We start from the raw sequence: 20,904 nt of genomic DNA, 5'->3' as shown, positions 1-20,904 counted from the left end.
CTATTTGTAGACATAAACTACAGATGCTAGAATCCTAAGCAAAAAACCTACAATACAGAGGGAGAATAAGAAGGGATGAGACAAATATTTAAGACAGTCCACCACAGTGAGGAGGTACCTGGTGAACTCACTGTGGTAGATGTTAATTTGTGTTTATTGTGTGTTTTTGTCATTTTTACTATATGTAGGACTGCAAGGCAACAACATTTTGTTGAGACCATAAGGTCTGAATGACAATAAAGGCTACTTTGACTTTGATATTAATTCTGCTCCTTGCCTAAAAAGTGCTGCCCAATTTGCTGAGAATTTTCACCCTTGTTATCATATCAGATTTCTAGTTTATTCCTTTTTGGTGAATGTTAAGTAATCTGTGCTGTACTGAAGCCCACGTACCACTGCAGGGAGAACAGAATCCACCATAATTCTATTGCCCATTTTTGTACAGGTTTATTAAAATGAACTGTCTCTCTGGAAATACATTCAGATTCTACAAAATCATTTAAAGACAAACTTCATTTTTCAATATAAAAATGTACCAAATTAAAAGGCCTCAACTAAATAAAGAGGGGACCTCAGATTGCAATTATTTACACCAAGTCCTGACAATATTTTGACAGTAGGATGTATCATCAGGCACTGATGTTAAATGCAGTTCAGATGTGATGGTTTATTTATTCATCAGTTCTCATTAAAATGAAACATACTCCTGATTTTCTGAATCAATCCAATAAAAATCTCTTCTTGATTTTGGTTTCCAGTATCCTTTACGTACAACTAAACTTTTTGATTAAAAGGTCATTTTTTACACACCACATAATGTCATTGACAATATTGGTTAGTCACACCTTATTTAAAAAAAAAGGTCACTGTTTCACCCTTGGTCTTTGGAAGCGAGACAGCATTAATGTTCCAATCTATTGGGTCAAGCACAGACTGTTTAATTCAAGGTGATACATTCACCATGTCTGACAAGACATGCAGCAGCACTGGAAAAAATAATGTTTTAAATGTTGCAGAACATTCTCCCCACCCATAGTAGCAACACAAACTATCTGCTGTGGAGATTCTTCTGGTCTGCAATTTTGATGGCTACAGGATGAAAAGTTTGGTTTTCCCCAACCAAATGAAACCTTAGATGCTGGGATGTTTTATTTTAAATGATGGATGGACAGGGTCAAAGGAGGAGGATGGGGAATGCTTGGGAAATAATAAGGAACACCCACCAAGCCAAATCGCAGCCACAGTTGCACATGTTTAGACCATGTATATCAGCAGGTTAAACTGTAACCAATTCAAGGTTTCATTAAATACGATGGCATAAAAAGTAGTTGTGATTCTCAAACAGAGGGCTCAGTTTTCTATTTGGAATCTCCCAGGGCACCAACAACACAATTATATTGTGTTGAAGTTGTTCTAAGACAAGACAATTCTGTAGTATAATGGCTGGTAGTTTCAAGAATGTAACAAAGAAGCTTTTAAACTGCAGGAAACATTTCAGTTTGAAATTTTGTATGGGAATGCACTGTTGAAAAGGTTAAATTGTAGGGGGGAAAAAAAGTGATGACTAGGGAGGTCTGGATGTACGTTGATCTCACAATTCATCTTTTTTCAGAGTTTTATCTTCTGATTCATTGTCTTGTTCTTCTTCTTCTACTTCTTCTTCTTCTTCTTCTTCTTCTTCTACCTCCTCATCTTTGCTTTCTTTATCCTCCTCTTCCTCACCATCATTCTTTTTCTCCTCCTCAGCATGGCGTTTCATTTCTTCTTCATCCTGGCTTTTCTTCATTTTCTCCTCAGAGTCCTAAATGAAACCATCAAGAAGCTTGAATGACACTGTACTCAAAGCCAGATCTAAATTCAGTTAACACTTGAACAAAACACACATTTTCGTCATGAACAGATAAAAATTACCCAATTAAAGTGAGTATCTCAGTTCATTGAGTAAAACCTGCAAAAACCTCTGGAAAGTTAGCAGATTAAGCTATTTTATTTCAACAAGATACTATACAGATTTGACAGTAATTCATTTGTGATGTTGTGAAACCTCTCACTCATCAGATACAACTCTAAATAATCCTGACCATTTGCCACAAAGCAAGTGAAGACCCAGCTGAATCAGGCAGTGGCGGTGCTGTCCATTTTAGTAAATTACATTTTATTCCCTGTCAGAATTAAATTCTCTGCCCCGACTACTTCCAGTGTTTGTTCTAAGTATTGTTCAAATGAAGGATAACTGATTCAGCAACTGACAGAAGCCAGGTGGTAATCAGCAGGACATTTCCTCTTTTAACCTGGTATCACTCCATCTAGACTGTGGTTAGTGGCAAAGACTTCCAGGAACACTTTTATATAGTTGCAGACCATGAAATTAACTCTGATCTGGTGCTGGGTTTGTCCATCATTCAGACCAGGTGATTAAGATGCAAATGTTGTAATATTGTCCAAAAAAAAAACTGCCAGGGGAAGATACGATTTATACAACAACAAAAAATCTGATAACGTCGATAAGACGGGGCAGGGATTTCTACCGTTAACACCTTTCTTTTGCTCCTTTTTATTTTATTTTTTATTTTTAATATAAAAGAGCCCATTACTTAAATAAATATCCACAATTGATTACTCTAGTTATGATTGACATCAGTTGGCTCTTAAGAAAAGGCGACCGAGATCTAATCATTATTTCCAAATATCAAATTAGTACACTTGCAAAGTCTCAGAGCACCATTTACACCCTGGTCATTCCCTCTTCTCCCCACTCCCATCAGCAGAAGATACCAAAGCTTGAAAGCATATACAACCAGATTCAGGAACATCTTCTTTTCTGCTGTTCAGTTGGCTGAACGATTTTCCCTTGGCTAAAGGAATAGTGCCGATCTCCCAACATGCCTCATTTTGGATCTTACTTTTAATTTGTACTTTCTCTGTAAATGTAACACTTAAACACAGTAACACTATACTCTGTATCCTGGTATTTTTCTCTTTGCACTATCTTGCACGTGTATGGTTTGATTGTACGTGTTATATAATAACATTCTTTTCTGTGCCATCTCAGTATGTGTCAATAATAAAGCCATACCAATGGAGTTCACAGTTGTATGGGGCCGGGATATAAAGCAATATCAATGGAGTTGTATGTGGCCAGGGAATAAATTTTATGACAAAATGTGCCACAGAACCAACGTGTCAATAAAATTAATTAACTGATTGTGTGAACTTTACTCATTCCAACTTCAACCAACAGATACCTCACCTTGGTCTTTTGCCAGGTCTCATTGCCAAACTCTTCTGCATACTTTTCATCATCAGTAATCAGAAAGTTATCGAAAATCGTTCCTGATTTTACCTATATAAAAAAAAACGAATGGAGTAAAATCATTGGCTGCAGTTGTGAGCATGAACTTGCTGTATGCCAATCTTCATGCACTTCAATTTCATTTTGTATTGCAGATTTCAAAGTTGGTACTTGGCCAGTTTTCAAGGAGGCACATCATAAGCCAGACAATCCAAAATTCAGCATTATCATAATATATAGTGACGATTATAAAAAGGTGCTGGGAATAGACAGAAGATTCTACTTTTAATATTCTAGTCTATCAGAACTACTGCAGATGTCAACATCTGAAAGATACTACCACGGTGCAGACCCTCACGGTACATTATATAGAGTGCATCCAAAACCATCCAACTGTGCAGGCGCCAATACTGAGACAAGGATGACTGCCCAAGGTAAAGAATCGACAGGGAAGTGCTCTCCTCAATGCACTTGGGAGGGAGGCTTTCTTTTCTGAAAATAAAATGTCAGCTTTGGAATAACAGACCAAACTTAATCTGAAAAACTTCAGGGCAGCACAGTGGTGCAGTTGGAAGAGCCGCGGTGGTGACTACACATTCTCCCTGTGACAGCATGGGTTTCATCCAGCTACTCCGGTTTCTTTCCACATTCCAAAGACATGCGGGCTTGTAGGTTAATTGGCTCTAAAATTGCTCTCCATGTGTAGACAGTGGGATAAAATACAACTAGTGTTGAAGAGTGATCGAAAGTCGGCATGGACTCAGAGGGCTGAAGGCCTGTTTGTGTGGCATATCTCTAAAAACTATAACTAGACTCAATACACAAGTGAAATTTGTTTTCCACATCATATGTCAATTGTTCTTTTAACTTTGAAATATAGTTGTTAACCTTTGAAAAGTTATGATCAACTGAACAATTATGATCAAGTCTCTCCGAGGACCGTTAGATTTTATTCAGTGGAATTAGGAATAGGAATACTTTGTTGTCACATGTGACTAGGCACAGAGATTCTTTGCTTGCGTACACAATGTATACAAATAGCAGCCACCTACGGGGCTGACAAAGTTACCAAACATGCCGGCTCCCCCTTTTGTCCCCCCCCCCCCCCCCCCCCCCCAGCCCCCCCCCCCACCCCAGGTCCCCCCCTTATTGTCCATTGTTCTCCCCCTACCTCCCTCACGGCAGTTTCCCCCACCCCGGGTCCTTCATTGTTCTTCCCCTCCCCCCTCACAGTGGTCCCATGACCTGAGCCTTACTTCCAGAGGCTTTACAAACGAGTAGTGAACATATCACACTAATCAAATTTAACAGAAGAAACAGAGAAGGAGAACTATGGAGTTGCCAGAGGGGTGTGATATGCTCGGAACAAAAGAACGAATATGTGAGGGGAAAAAAAACCACATTAAACACTGTAGGACCAGACCAAAAAAAAAACAATAAATGTTTAATATTGCACAATCCACAATACTGCTATTTAGGCTAAGCTTTGGTCATGCTTTTATTCAATGAAAGAGCAGGTTGAAGGAGCTATTGGGTAGCTTAACCTGCTACCCAATTTTCATCCTGCCCTTTTTGTAGCATTAGACAGAGTTGGAACTAATCGGTCTGTTTGCATCATAGTTAACCAGAGCCATCAAGCATACTGAATCTGATGACTTTTTTTCCCCCTATCAGATAGCAACAGAATCCTGACTGCTGCATTAAATTAAACAAATGTGCAGTTTACTCAAAGTAAATTAATCTCTCCCCTTCATGGTAATGAGGACGACTCCAAGACACCTATTGAGATTAGGTTATCAGCACTTCACATTCAAACTAGATTAGGTAAAGAAGGATGCCAATTGTTACATTCTTTCCTGAATTAGTTAGCAACACCCGCAATTACCGACCTGCCACAAGTCCAAGCCAATCACACCAATGTTTTGAAATTTATACATGTTGTCATCAGGAGCATATTCGGGGTTGTCGATCTCTGGATGAACCCAGGCACCTTTGAAGTCGGGATTTTTTAATTGTCCTGGTTTCCATTCACCCTAGGGCAATAATAAATCAATGAAATTATTATAGCAACAACCAACCAACCTGCCATTCTTTAATGCAATATGCAAGTTTGAAAGTGTTTAAAGTAGAACATTAATACACGTTATGACAAGCAGTAGCTGGCTTTTCAATGCATTCAGTTTTTAAACAGTTTTGGTCAGTTGCTATTCTGCTCCTAGTAGCTGTGAAAAGCAACCATCTTTAATAAGTCAAAATAGTGAATTCTGCTTATTTCTAGATTCAACTGAAGGAACTTCATTTACAATCGTGGGAAAAGTGTGGAATGATGGAATATCTTTAGCAGGAAACAAGGGTTAATTATAATTGTAATTATACAGCACTACAAACTAGCATTCTCACACTATGGTGGAAATCTTTATTTCATTCATAACTTACTAAAATGAGCAGCATACAGTTAAATATGCAGTTAAAGAGAAGTTTGCGGTATTCATTGCGTGACTACTTGAATTTAAATGCCAAGGCATCTGTTACTTACAGTGCCCTCGATAATGTTTGGGACAAAGACTCACCATTTATTTATTTACCTCTGTACTCCATAATTTGAGATTTGTAATAGAAAAAAAAAATCACAATGTGGTTAAAGTGCACATTTTAATAAAGGCCATTTTTATACATTTTGGTTTCACCATGTAGAAATTACAGCAGTGTTTATACATACTCGTCCCCCCCCCCCCCCCCCCCCCCCCCCCCCCCCCCCCCCCCATTTCAGGGCACCATAATGTTTTTGATACAGCAATGTCATGTAAATGAAAGTAGTCATGTTTAGTATTTTGTTGCATATCCTTTGCGTGCAATGACTGCTTGAAGTCTGCGATTCATGGACATCATCAGTTGCTGGGTGCCTTCTCTGGTGATGCTTTGCCAGGCCTGTATTGCAGCTAGTGATCGTTAGTCCCGTTCACTTTTCTCTTCAGAATATAAACAGCATGTTCAGTTGGGTTCAGATCGGGTGATTGACTTGGCCACTCAAGAATTGACCATTTATTAGCTTTGAAAAACTCCTTTGTTGCTTTTGCAGTATGTCTGGGATCATGGTCTTGCTGTAGAATGAACCGCCGGCCAATGCATTTTGAGGCATTTGTTTGAACTTGAGCAGATAGGATGCATCTATACACTTCAGAATTCCACCATCAGCAGTTATATCATCAATGAAGATATGTGAACCAGTACCTTCATCAGCCATACATTCCCAGGCCATAACACCCCCACCAAAGTGTTTCACTGATGAGGTGGTATGCTTTGGATCTTGGGCAGTTCCATCTCTCCTCTATACTTTGCTCTTGCCATCACTCTGATATAAGCTAATCTTCGTCTCATTTGTCCACAAGACCTCTTTCCTGAACTGTGGTTACTCTTTTAAGTACCGAAGACGAATGTCCTGGGGCAGGATACTAAGGTACCGCCTGTAATCACCATCAACTACTACGAACTCGATGCCGTCCATCAGTTCATGTACCTAGGCTCCACCATCACGGACTACCTCTCTTTGGACACAGAGATTGACAAGAGGATCGGGAAGGCAGCTACAACTCTCGTTTGCCTCACAACTCGAGTGTGGACCAACCCAAAGCTGACAGTGAAGACTAAGATAGCAGTCTACAACACCTGTGTCAACAGCACACTGCTGTATGGCAGTGAGACATGGACTACATATGCCAGACAGGAGAGAAGATGCAACACCTTCCACCGTAGAAGCATCCGCTGTATCCTGGGCATATCCTGGCAAGACAGAGTGTCCAACGCCGAGTTCCTGTCTCGCACTGGCCTTCCCAGTATGTACACTCTACTCAGGTAGCGCAGACTGCGGTGGCTGGGCCATTGCCACCACATGGAGGATGGCTGTATTCCAAAAGATATTCTCTATGGGGAGCTGTCATCTGAGAGGAGAACCATTGGCCACCACCAGCTTCATTACAAGGATGTCTGCAAGAAAGATATGAAGGTGCTCGACATCAATGTGGAGTCCTGGGAGAGCCTTGCAGCTGACCGCACAAGGTGGAGAGGTACCCGGAACCAACATATCAAAACGGGGGAAGAGAAACTGATGAACACGGCGCCAGACAATTGGGCAGGCAGAAAGGAACGCAGCAACTTCAACAAACCAGAGACCACACACAAATGTGACCGCTGCCACAGAGACTGTCACTCCTGCATTGGTCTCTTCAGCCACAAGCGATGCTGCTCTAGCCGATGTTTCGAACAAGCAGCCAACAACTAGGATTCATCACCCATGGTCATCATGACCGAGGGGGGCCTACGACAGGTTGCTCTTTTAAGTACTTCTTGGAAAACTGTAAGCTGGCCATCCTATTTTTGCAGCTAACCAGTGGTTTGCATCTTGCAGTATAGTCTCTGTATTTCTGTTCATGGAGTCTTCTGCAGATGGTGGCCATTGACAAATCCACACCCGACTCCTGAAGAGTGTTTTTGATCTGTCGGACAGGTGTTTTGGGATTTTTCTTTATTATAGAGATAATTCTACTGTCATCAGCTGTGGATGTCTTCCTTGGCCTGCCAGTCCCTTTGCGATTAGTAAGCTCACCAGTGCTTTATTTCTTCTTAATGATGTTCCAAACAGTTGATTTTGGTAAGCCTGAGGTTTGGCTGATGTCTCTAACAGTTTTATTCTTGTTTCTCAGTCTCATAATGGCTTCTTTGACTTTCATTGGCACAACTTTGGTCCTCATGTCGATAAACAGCAATAAAAGTTTCCAAAGGTGATAGAAAAACTGGAGGAAAGACTAGGAGCTGCGAGATCTCTTATACCTGCATTAAGGAGCCAATTAAACACACCTGAACAATTACAAACATCTGTGAAGCCATGTGTCCCAAACAGAAAAGTGTCCTGAAATGGGGGGGACAATGTATAAACACAGCTGTAATTTCTACATGATGAAACCAAAATGTATAAAAATAACCTTTATTAAAATCTGACAATGTGCACTTTAACCACATGTGATGTTTTCTATTACAAATCTCAAATTGTGGAGTATAGAGACAAATAAATAAATGATGGGTCTTTGTCACAAACATTATGGAGGGCACTGTGCTATGACTGTGGAGTAACAATAAAACCATTTAGGTAAAAGAAAAAGGAACAAAAAGTATAAGTTGCACCACTCTATTTACACGATTTGGAGAGGAGATGGTGCCTTTGATTTCTGGTCAAAGTGGAGGGTGTCTACATAATTCTCATCTCCAAATTTATAAAATGTATATAAAGACACTAATGAATGGACATAAGACTAACAAGTATTATGTCAGATTTGACCTTATAATACAGTAGAAATGGACCAGATTATTTCTTCTAGAAAAGTAAAGGAATAACCTGGACACGCAAGAGACTGCAGATGCTGGAATCATGATGAAAAAAAACCCCATAAATTACTGAGAAAGGATCCCAACTTGAAATGTCATCTGTCCATTACTACCTGACCTGCTGAGCTCTTCCAGCAGTTTGTTTTATATGAGCTTGTTTGTTTTAGATGGTTTTCTCACTTGGTTATCTCACTTCATCACTAGGTCAGCATTTTTTTTTTTTAACTTTCCCTTATAATTTTAGGGTCTAAAACTGTGAATGGTTTGATAGGATAGACCCATAGATGGTTGGCCACAATGAAAAGCCAGAAATATAGTCATCAATAAATGCAATAAGATAATCAGGTAAAATGTCTTAAATGTGTTTTCTGAAACAGAACAATACTACTCTTAGACAGCACATTTTCACTTGCATCTACCCAGTCCAATTCAGTTGTACACTCTCCTGCTACATCCTCATTTTTAAAGTATTTATCCAATTACTTGTTGCATAAGATCGAATCCAATGCCTCATCAGGCAGTGCATTTCAAACACCAATCACTTGTTTCAACAAATATGTTTTCCTCATGCCATTCATTCACTTGCCTGAGACTTTAAATTTGTGCCCCTGGTTTCTGAGCCTAACAACTTTCTTTTCATTTATGCTTTCTAAATCCTTCACCTTTTATCAGTTTTTAAAATCTCGTCCAGGTAAAATAGTCAGTCTATCCACATAACTGCAACTTATTTTCCTTGGAAGCATTCTAGGAACTCCATTGTGAAGCCTCAAAGCTTTTGCACCCTGCTTGAAGTATGGTATGCAGGGTAAGTCAGCCAGCCAGACATGACAAATGTAAATGAAGGTTAACAAAATATCCTGGATTTTGTATTCAATGCCAGATGGTAGTATGTGTGACATGTTATCACATGGAATTGCTTAGGGAATCTATAAATGGATTTCAGGAAAAGCTAAGTACTTAAGGGAAACATAATAAAATAATATGTTGATACAGTTAAAGGATGCAAAATAAAATTTGTCTGGAATACAGACAGCATAGTAGCGCATCTGGGTTGTATGGTCTGTTTATGAGCTGTAGATTTTACATAATGATAACACTCATCAAAAGGTTTAGCTGCCATACCTTGTATTCTTGGTTGGGGATCATTGGAGGCTCCCACTCACCATCCATTTCCTCATCCCAGTCTTCTGGCTTTTGAGCCTCCGGATCAGGTATATTCTCTGGCTTATCCCAATCCTGCATTTATTAAGAGAGGTGCTTTGATCAGATAACAGCCTCTGAACTGGCATTCCTTATAAATACCTTTTGCAACTCTAGAAACCTTGCTTTTTCACTTCGTCACTAGGTCAGGGATTTTTTAAACTTCCCCTTATCAAGTCAAGTAGTCAAGTATTCAGACTTTTCAGTCTGAACAAAATTTTGTTCCTTGCAGTCATAACATAGAACAAAAATAACAAAACACACAAGAAACACAGATTTAACATCCACCACAGTGAGTCCACCAGGCCCACCTCACTGTGATGGAAATCAAAAGTCTTAAAGTCCTTGTCTCTTCCTCCTTGTTCTCCCTCTGCGTTGAGGCAATCCAGGCTTCCGATGTTGTGACCCCGCCGGGTGATGGTACGTCCCGCAGCTGAATCCGAGCTCCGCGAACGGGCCGGTTCAAATTCCGAGGCTCGGAGAGGTCGAAGCTGCCACCCTCCAGTCCAGCGGACGAAGCTGTTGCGGGAGCTCCAGAAAAAACAGGTCACCATCCTGGGACCTAAGAGCTCCCGACGATGTCGTCCACTGGGCCCGCGGCCGAGCCTCCGAAGTCGGGTCACCGCCGCAACAGCCCCGAAGTCGGGGTCGCCGCCGCAACGCCACCACAGCCCCGAAGTCGGCCAGCCTCGCGTTGGTAAGTCCTGGCTGGCTCTGCCTCCGGAGCCTCGAGGTCAGTCCCAGTTGGAGGCCGCCAGCTCCGCAAGAGACTAAAACAAGTTTCTCCCACCCCACCCCCTCCCCACACGTACACAAATAAAATAAACTGAAATAAACTGTAATAACGGGACAAAAAGAAAACAAAAAAAAGACAAACGGACTGGAGGCGAGCCGCAGCTGCTAGGGCAGCGCCGCCACTGTAAATAATATTACAGTAAATCCTCCAAGAGAAAGTTAAGGAGACCGGATAATGTAAAGTATATCCAAGTAAAGCAGTTTTACAGTAACCAGCTAAGTCATACTTAAATTCTGCCAGAAAACAAGCACACCAATGCCCTCAGACCTTCTACCTCCACGCTCAATGGAAGATCTTAGCAAGCTGTACATTTGTCACCTGCAGAACAGGAACAATAGTTATCGGATCTTACCTCTGGCTTTTTATCATTTTCATCATCTATTGTCTCTCTGTCATCCCAGTCCTCTGGTTTCTTAGCTTCAGGATCTTTGATCTTCTTTGCTGGCAGGAAATCCCAGTCTTCCTCTAAAGTACCTGACTCCACCTTTTCATTGTCAATTTTAACTTCATACGTCTGATCAGGTTTGAGGATTAATGTATAGAGGTGGGTTAACTCATCGTCCTGCCAAGAACAATAAATAGTGTTTGCGTGGTGACTCAAGCAAATCTTTCCAAAATCCAGTTCTGGATCAATACTAATTTAGTGCCTGAGTGCCAATTTATGCCTGCATTCTTCTTTTATAGAAGGATCTGTCAAGTCGCAGCCAGATCTGTCTAGTTAAGAACTAGGTAGAATACCGTAAAAAATATGGGCAAAATTGTCACTGACAGACGGCAGCAGATGAGAAAATATTATGTTCTCTAATGAACACAGTTTGTGATATAGCACCCTTGTGTCATTTGTCCTTCAACTGGCCTCTGTCTGTTCAATCTAAATTGGAAATTAAACTGGGATTCATCCCCATTCATGTAACTTCCTTTTAATATTTCTCACTTGTGGGTTTTCTGGATCACATAAGGTTCTTTAACCAGATACACAGGCCAATTCCCATACTTCATTAAAATTGCTGTGAGGCTGACCACTACCTAATGAAAATGTAAAGAGAATTTGCACACCCCAAACCTCAGAATAAAAGCTTTACATGTCTGCTAGTGACCCCCACCCTTCTACTAACAAATACCGAACACAGACCAGAATTGTTTGACACATATTTAAAAGTCTTTAAAGAACTAATTCTGGTGGTTTGTTAAAACCTGCATTATCCTTTCAATAATCATTTAAGTTAAATTTCTAAAATATAAAAATTGTGACATAAAGCTTTCTCTAACACTTAATGGTATTAGGAGCAGCACAGTGATGGAGCAAGTAGAGCCACTGCCAACGCCAGAGTCCCAGGTTCAATCATGACCTCTAATGTTGTCTGTGTGAAGTTTGTACATTCTCTCCATGACCATGTAGACTTCCCCTGGGTGCTCCTGCTCCCTCCCACATCCTAATGCCATGCAGGCTACTGGATTAATTGACCACCAAGTGTGTAGGTGAGTGGTAGAAACTCGAGGGAGCTGGGCAGAATATAAAATGGAATTAATGAAGGATTAGTGAAATTGGCATTGATGTTTGGCACAAACTAGGTGGGTTGAAGGGCTAATTTCGGGGCTGCATCTCTCTAATTCTATACACTTGTAAATATTCCATATGATCTCTACCTTCTTGTACATTTCACCACTTTAATTTTCAGACACATCAAGATCCAAAGTACCATCTCAGAATTCCATCCTCGTTCATAACATTTGCTTCCTTGATCAAGCATTGGGTTAACATTTGTAATCCTTTTATAGTCAGTTTCTCTCAAATGACTGTAAAATGCACTGTTATGGTAAAATGATAGAACATAACAAATTTAATTACTCACCTTGCATGTAATCTCCTTCTTGATGAGATGATTTTTGCTCTTGTAGTTCAAAATTACATGTACTTTCTTTGTTATATATCCACAGATATCAGGACCTAGGACACCACGTAAATAGACAAATTCAGGTTCAATTTCACTATTGCTTAAAAAAGATTTGAACATGCTTCATTTACATTTATTAGAACATCTGTTGTTTATGAAAACTTACTGTCTATAAATATGCTCATGCACTAGTAATTACGAAAGTAGTTTATTAGATTCCAAGTGCTTTTGAAATGTTCAGGTTGCCCAAAGAATGCCGTGCCTTCAATATACTGTACGGTGTGGCACAAAGAGTGCTGTACCCACATTGTCCATTGGACAGCAATGCACTGTGGGTCTACAGTTCTCCAACAGAAAGTGCAGGTAAAAGGAGCTTGTAGGCGTTTCCTGGATGCAATGCAAGTGATTGGGTATCTCCTGGATTTTGTGGGGATATATCAAACTAAGACAGATGATTAAGGCTTTATGGGAGAGCTTAGCTGGCCAGTCACCCAACACATTTCTGGCCAGTCACCCAACTCAAGCATGATTTATTGACAGCTTTTCATTCTAATCTATTTGATTATGATACAATCAGTTTATAGTTAACTTACTTCGTCACAAAAGTAAAACACTACAAATGCTGATGACACTCGGGTCAGGAACTGTTCAATGAGAGAAAGCAAAGATCATCACTCTGCAATCCCTCCCTCCCCCCCTCCCTTTATTTCCAGATCCTGCCTATCCAATATTTTCTGTTTTCATCTCCACTAAATGTTTCGTCTTTGCCAATAGGCTCAGTGAACTCACCAAACATGACATAGTATTCAGTTTCTCCATGAATGGCTTCCTGATCCACATCTGCTGGAAAAAGCTTAATGTAACCTCCACCGCAGTCAATCTTCTGCTCGTGTTTCACCGTGAACTGTAAGATAAGGGTTTTCCCCTCATTGCTAAATGGTTGAAATTTTGCAGACCTAGCATAAAATTTAGCATCTTGACTGGTCTGAATACCTGCAAGGAATTGAAACAAAATGAATTTAAGTTCATAGACAATTCTAAAACATCAGAAACACAATTCAGGAATAAAATGACATGAACGCACCAATGAAAAATGACAGAAATTATGATGTGGAATGATATCAGTGCACACTACAACCTAATGACAGTTTGTGATCAATCACACAAAGGCTGATTCTGAGAAACTTTGCGAAAAAGTGGCCTCTGTGAATTTCCTCCTGATATTTTACAAGTTAAGGGAGGTTACATGCATATTCATGTGTAGCGGTTTGGTAGGTAGTCTGGCCCTATGAATAAGGAATCAAGCGATCTCGGTGTCATCAGCTTTTAAACAATGTCAACTTAATCTCAAAATTTATCAAGATAATGCAAGAATGTAAGCAACACATGGACAGAACTACATCAGGTGAAGGCCAAGTACATATCCCACCCACCAGTAGCATGAGGTTTGTTGCAGAGATCGAGGTGAAGATTGGGGGGGGGGGGGGGGGGGGGGGGGGGAGAAGAGATGAGGTTGGTTCCCATCTGATACATTACTGCACAAAGTAAGACTTCATGATATTGGAGGTACTACAGGTGCACAACCTTTTATCCGACGATCCAAATAACGAAAACCTCCGAATAGCGACATTTTTTCGGTCCTTGAAGAAAGGTCCTTGAAAACGTTCACCGAGGGCGGCCCGCAGAGGTGACGCTCCCTTCAGTTTCACCCCACCTACACCCCTCTGCTTCCCGGCCATGTGTGTGACCCCTTCCCTCCCCAGCTCCCCGCTCATTGCACCGGCGTGGGGGCTTTGTACTGTCTTCACGACAGCGATGGCTGCAGGTCTGTGCAGTCACCGGAGATGTCAGGACCAATTGGACGTCGACCACCAGGCCCACCGCAAGCACGGAGAACCGAGAGACCCACAGCCAGCAGCAGCCCAGCCCAGCCCAGCCCCGCTCCAACTTCTTCTGCCGGGATCAAGGCGCAAACTCGCGACCTTGCGGATATGAGCCGAGCACTCTACCACTGAGCCAGCCATTAAAATCTACGCAAAAAAATTTCCATTCCGAAGACCGACAAATTCTGAATTACGAAAGGTGTCTGGTCCCAAGGCTTTCGGATAAAAGGTTGTGCACCTGTACATTACATGGGTGCAAGATTGCCTCGGAAAACAGGCCAAATAATATTTCAGATTGGAAAACTGCAACTTTTCGGTGCCACAAAAAAGTCTGGCACTACGAAATTTACATGTTAATGGATAAGATGCTGCAAACAAGCACATTGGAGTCACATTTACTTATGACACCACAGAAAACCAAATGAGGAGAATGCAGTGTACACAAAGAGATATAGATTGACTCTGTGTTTGAGCAAAAATTTGAAGGATGGTGTATACTAGATAAAACTGGATGTTGTCCACTTGGTAGATAGGTAGGTAATTGTTTAAATAGGGAGAAACTACAGAACGCTGTGATAACGAGGGATCTGAGCGTCTTGTAACCTTGAACCTTTTAACAAGTATGTACAACAATTAGAAAGGCAAGTGGAATGCTGGCCTCCATTACAAAGAGAAATAATTTTAAAAGTAGGAGAGTCTTGTTACAGAACTATAGAAAATTCCTGAAATTGATTACTATGTTAGTGGTGTTGGCTTATAAGGCAAGATTGAACCTATATTCATTGCAATTTAAAAGAATGAGGAGTGAAACGCAAGGTCCTGAAGGGGCTTATAAAAGTGGCTGCCAAGAGGATGTTTCCCCCCCCCAGAGGAAATCTAGAAATCCAGGACATAGATTCAGAATAGTCAAGGCCAAGGCAGGCAGACTTTCATTCTGCCAGGAAAGAAGAGTTCTGGAGAGAAGGAAATAAAGGGAAACTTAAACCATGAACAGTTCAATAGATTTTACAGAATTATAGTGCCGGCAAGAAGGGCTTGATATGGCCAATTCCGTTTCCGTCATATGGTTTTACGATAACTCACCTTTATTTTCTTCTGAATCCCCATAAAATTTTCCAGCTGTCAATTTGAATTTACCGTAGTCCGATTTATGTTTGGATTCAATCCATCGGCTCTCCCAGGCATCTGAAATTAGATATAACAAGGGGTAAATCATCAATTATCTAATTAATTCACCAGGTGTTGATTCAGCACCATATAAAATCTCAGGACACCGCAAAGTGGTTTAAAGAACTGTCACTGTTGGAATGCAAAAACGTGGCAGTATTTTTCATTCAGCATAGTCCAGTAAATAGTAATGAGATAATGACCAAAAAGTCACCTTTTACTTCCGAATTGAGAAATATCTATTGTTCCGGTTACTGGAGAGAAACTGTTCTTCAAATAGATTTATGGGACATTTTATTTCTGCAAGTAATGAAAATTGCATAGGCAGTAATCGCAGGAAAGGGTTTCCTACTTAGAAGATTAATTTTTAACCTTTAGCCACAAGCTCTGGAATTTTATGCCTCTTTCTACTTCTTAAAATCTCTCTTAACGAAACCTCTCTCCTTACACCTATTTCCATAGTGTAAAAATAACTTTTTTTTCTGTACAAAAAAAAAATCATAGTAAGCAATTTTGAAATGTTTCATTTCAGTCCAAGCACAAGTACATATTATATTGCACTTCTACTTTGTAAAATAATTATTCCTATAATCAGAAACTAATTAAATAACACCCCATTGTTTAAAGGAGAAACATCTTCCTCCAATAAGCTTACTAAGAAAATGAAAGGCCAAGTATTGGAAGATTATAGATTTTGGAAAGCACTTTTCCACGATGTGTCGCTTCCAGCTTGGGTGCAATCCTGCAATTAAGTTGTAACTAGAAATTTCTCAACCTACACCGGAGGCGTTTCCTCTGGCACCCTCATAAGATCTACACCCAGCCTATTCCTCAACTACCAAAACTAAAATTAAATTTAAAACTATTCATCCCTTGTAGATATCATTCAATAAAATCAGATTCACCTACAATTTTGATACTCAAATTTATTTCATCATTCTCTAATAGATATCCATGCTGTCCCTAAATAAAGTACCAGTACTACTACAAGAACAAAATATTTCTACAACTAAATGTTGGGATAACCAGAATCCACTGTATTAAAGTCCACTAGAAATTCCATTCCTAAGTCAACCTATTCCTGAGGTTAAACCAGACATTTTGCAAACTGCTACTGACCCAAGATTAGTTTCTGGTCAAACACCAACAGTATCAATATGACCATTTTCTACCTCAACCCTATTAAACCAGCTGCACCACTGCCTCATCTGTGCCTTTGTTACCTCTACACTTACTTACTACAGTACTATATTGACCAGACACCTATTTTTCCATCTTTCATATATTTGTATTCACCAAAAATTGTGATCCTCATATTAGGTCCTATTCTCCAATTACAGTTGTGGCCCCAACTTACGCTGGATCCTACATCATCGGCCTTATTTTAAGATATCATCCTCAACTCAAAATCCTCCCACATTATTATTTTTTTTAAATCAGCAAACCTCAGGAATTCCTACAGTCAATCAATTTTCACTTCTGCTCAGAAATAATTGGTCACCACTGATTGGGTCAATAATTGGCCATTCAGCAGACTGGGTCATAATTTCTGAAATTCCCCTCTAAGCCTCTATCTCCCTTTTTAACATTTCTTTAACCTATTTTCTATTGATTTTGGAACCACAGGGATTGAAAGCATATGGCAAACAACATGGAAGTGTGAATACAGTAAATGCAAGAGTCGATAATGGTCAAAGACCTACAATGGCTTTACTGATTGGAGCTGCAAATCAAGTTATTTTTGATAATGCCCCTTGGACATTATCAAATACATTGGAATCTGAGTTACTGCACCACTCCGTGTTTAGTTTCCGGCATCTGCTGTTCCTTGTGTCTCCACCTTGGAATGTTCTACTGTTTATCTTGTTGTGTTTTTCAGACCTCAGGATATTATAAGAGGCTTTACAACCTATCACATATAAAGCCTGGAGAAACTCAGCGGGTGAGGCAGCAAAGGAAATAGGCAACTTTTCGGGTCGAGAGCCTTCTGCTGTCTGAAGAAGGGTTTCGACTTGAAACGTTGCCTATTTCCTTCGCTCCATAGATGCTGCCTTACCCGCTGAGTTTCTCCAGCATTTTTGTCTACCTTCGATTTTCCAGCATCTGCAGTTCCTTCTTAAGCATAAGCATAAGTTCCTTCTTAAGCCTTGTCACTACTGCACTATAGGAGGCACTAATGCAGGAGTTATTAAGAGGGTGTGAAAGGGGAAGACTGTAGATGAATAGATTAAGATTCTTCAAATGGTTTGACTCAACAAAATTAAAGTCATTTTAATAGGCAGTGTGATTGGGAAATCATCTAACTGTTGCCCACAAATGATTGCCTGTGCTTTAAAGATAGACAAAAATGCTGGAGAAACTCAGTGGGTGAGGCATCCATGGAGCGAAGGAAATAGGCAACGTTTCGGGTTGAGACCCTTCTGTGAGGGTGGGGCGGGAAGAAGAAAGGAAGAGGTGGAGACAGTGGGCTGAGGGAGAGCTGAGAAGGGGAGGAGAAAGCAGGGACTACCTGAGATTAGAAAAGTCAATGTTCATACCGCTGGGGTGTAAACTGCCCAAGCGAAATATGAGGTGCTGCTCCTCCAACGGTGGGCCTCACTCTTTACAGTGGGCCTCACTCTGGCCATGGAGGAGGCCCAGGACAGAAAGGTCAGATTTGAAATGGGAGGGGTAGTTGAAGTGCTGAGCCACCGGGAGATCAGGTTGGTTATTGCAAACTGAGTGGAGGTGTTGGGTGAAGCGATCGCCAAGCCTACGCTTGGTCCCGCCGATGTAGAGCAGCTGACACCTAGAGCAGCGGATGCAATAGATGAGGTTGGAGGAGGTGCAGGTGATCCTCTGCCACACCTGGAAAGACTGTTTGGGTCCTTGAATGGAGTTAAGGGGGGGAGGTAAAGCGACAAGTGTAGCATTTCCTGCAGTTGCAAGGGGAAGTTCCAAGAGAAGGGGTGGTTTGGGTGGGAAGGAACGAATCGACCAGGGAGTTACGGAGGGAACGGTCTCTGCGGAAAGCAGACAGGGGAGGAGATGGGAAGATGTGGCCAGTGGTGGGATTCCGTTGGAGGTGGCGAAAATGTTGGAGGATTATTTGTTATATGTGATGGCTGATAGGGTGGAAGGCGAATACAAGGGAGACTCTGCCCTTGTTAGGAGTGGGGGGGATGGGGAGTGAGAGCAGAGTTACGGGGCATAGAAGAGACCCTGGTGAGAGCCTCATGTATAGTACAAGAGGGGAACCACCGTTTCCTGAAGAATGAGGACATCTCCGATGCCCTGGTGTGGAACACCTCATCCTGGGTGCAGATGCGGTGTAGACGGAGGAATTGGGAGTAGGGGATGGAGTCCTTACAGGAAGCAGGGTGGGAAGAAGTGTAGTCCTGATAGCCAGGGTGGGAAGAAGTGTAGTCCAGATAGCCTGTGCTTCAAAGGCACTTATTCCACCATCCAATATTGTGGCATTTCCTGAGGTTATGAGATGGAACATAGATAACGTTTTTTTCCCCGTTTCATGAGTAGAAGCAAGAAAGATTTCCAGTTCATTACTCGAAAGAACTGTACTCAAGAACTAAACAGGTCTGTGAAACAGTCATGTCAGTGCAGTCCACTGGCGATTAGTATTGTGCCCGATGACAATGCAAAATCCCACAACCAATCATGCCGAGCCCGCAACAGAAACATTGGTTCGGATATTAACATCACTGAGTAGTTTTTGTTTTGCATGTTCACTTCATAAAATAGAAACACACGAGTAAATGATGGGTTAAATTAACCAGAAAATGGTGTCACCATGAGATTCAGGTACCTACGCGATTTAGAAATGAAAGCAAAACGTAAATCGCCACAAAAAGTAATGACAGTGCAAGTTTCACCCTCGCAGAAGTAATAACATAACATAACTAAATTCTTAGGACAGGACTAGGTTCGTCGAAGTTCAAACAACCGATCTGGCAGAGCGATTTCAGTGGACAACAACTTCTACTGGTTGAGGAGAATCAGTAAAGTTAGTCTTTTAAAACCAACATGAGCTAGTTAGCTAACTAACCAGTATTTTAAAAAAAATTGTTGGAGTAAATCAGGTCAGGCAGCATCTCTGAAGTTTCACGTCGGGACCCCGTCACGACCACAAATATCGCTTATATCCATGTGCAGTTTCAGTCTGAAGAAGGGTTCCGACCCGAAATGTCACCTATCCATGCTCCCCAAAGATGCTGCCTGACACGCTGAGTTACTCCGGCACTTCGTGTCTTTTTTTTGTAAGCCAGCTTATGCAGTTCCTTGCATCTAGATGGCAAGTTAGTTGCTAACAGTCAGTTAGCTAGCTAGTTAGTTGTGGTCAGTCAGTTATCTTACTAATTAGTCAGCAATGCTAACGAGTGCATTAGGCAAATCAAGGTTCTGTAAACCCGGGAAGTTAGCGAAAGGTCTGAATTTTGACAATCTCACCTCCGTCCTTAAACTGTTCAGTGAAATAGACTGCAGGCTGTGTGGAGCCGAACGCCGAGCAGAGCAGCAAGAGCGGAAGCAGCATTTCCATTTACACCAGGCCGGGGGTTCCTGTGATCGTGCTGAGCAATCGGCAGGGAAACAGCGGTGTACGAGCAGCAGCAGCCAAAGATCCTACAGCAGCAACACGATGATTCTTGGCTGGGGACGGTCCCTTCTCTACACACGGCCTTAACCCATTGGCCGCAGTCAGCAACCGCCCCGCAAATCAGCTCCAACCACGTTTTTCCGTTCTGGATGATCCCGTGTAGTTACGCTCAAAGATCTCTCGATTCAACCAGCCTCTTCTACACACAATATATGTTATCTTCTTGTATGGTATAAAAACCTGATCATTCACTTGATAATGTCATACCAACCTATCTAAATCAACAAATAGTGAATTGAGATCATTATCAGGGTGGCAGAATTTCGTTCTATACATTCAGTGAAATTTGAATTAAAGTATAATCCGCTAGTGTTGCGTTATTGGCTACTAGCCTGTTTAACTCAGAGTTGGACAGAATATACATTATAAATATATGTAGTGCATAAGCAAAATTATTAGGCAACGTGGATTTAATCCAGCACACAGACGAATACTACAAATATATCACAAAATATGACATAAATGATAAGAAAATAAAAAGGAAAGCCTGCAGTAACTTTTGGTAGAAAGGAGATAGATTAAATATAGACGTTTCCAGATATATTTATAAACACCAGCATAGAAATAAATAAATCCTAATTAGAAGAAGCCAATTTTGAAAAGGTCGTTTGGGAATTTAGGCTAAAACTATTTAACTTGTG

At 41.0% G+C, this 20,904-nt stretch overlaps 1 protein-coding gene across 1 annotated transcript; it reads right to left on the bottom strand.

Moving 5' to 3' along the window:
* Nucleotides 1–430: 430 nt before the first annotated feature.
* Nucleotides 431–20,293, bottom strand: calr3a (calreticulin 3a). Its single transcript, XM_055658731.1, has 9 exons — nucleotides 20,056–20,293; nucleotides 15,529–15,630; nucleotides 13,352–13,555; nucleotides 12,521–12,615; nucleotides 11,020–11,229; nucleotides 9,794–9,907; nucleotides 5,182–5,325; nucleotides 3,251–3,343; nucleotides 431–1,801 (listed from the first exon to the last, which is right to left on the bottom strand). Exons 1-9 carry the CDS (start codon nucleotides 20,144–20,146, stop codon nucleotides 1,592–1,594), a joined length of 1,263 nt encoding a protein of 420 aa, XP_055514706.1. The 5' UTR covers nucleotides 20,147–20,293; the 3' UTR covers nucleotides 431–1,591.
* Between the last annotated feature and the right edge of the window lie 611 nt (nucleotides 20,294–20,904).

The sequence above is a fragment of the Leucoraja erinacea genome, chromosome 29 (assembly GCF_028641065.1).
Source record: "Leucoraja erinacea ecotype New England chromosome 29, Leri_hhj_1, whole genome shotgun sequence".
In the NCBI taxonomy this organism is placed as follows: domain Eukaryota; kingdom Metazoa; phylum Chordata; class Chondrichthyes; order Rajiformes; family Rajidae; genus Leucoraja; species Leucoraja erinaceus.
This window is presented reverse-complemented; position numbering and strand designations above follow the sequence as displayed.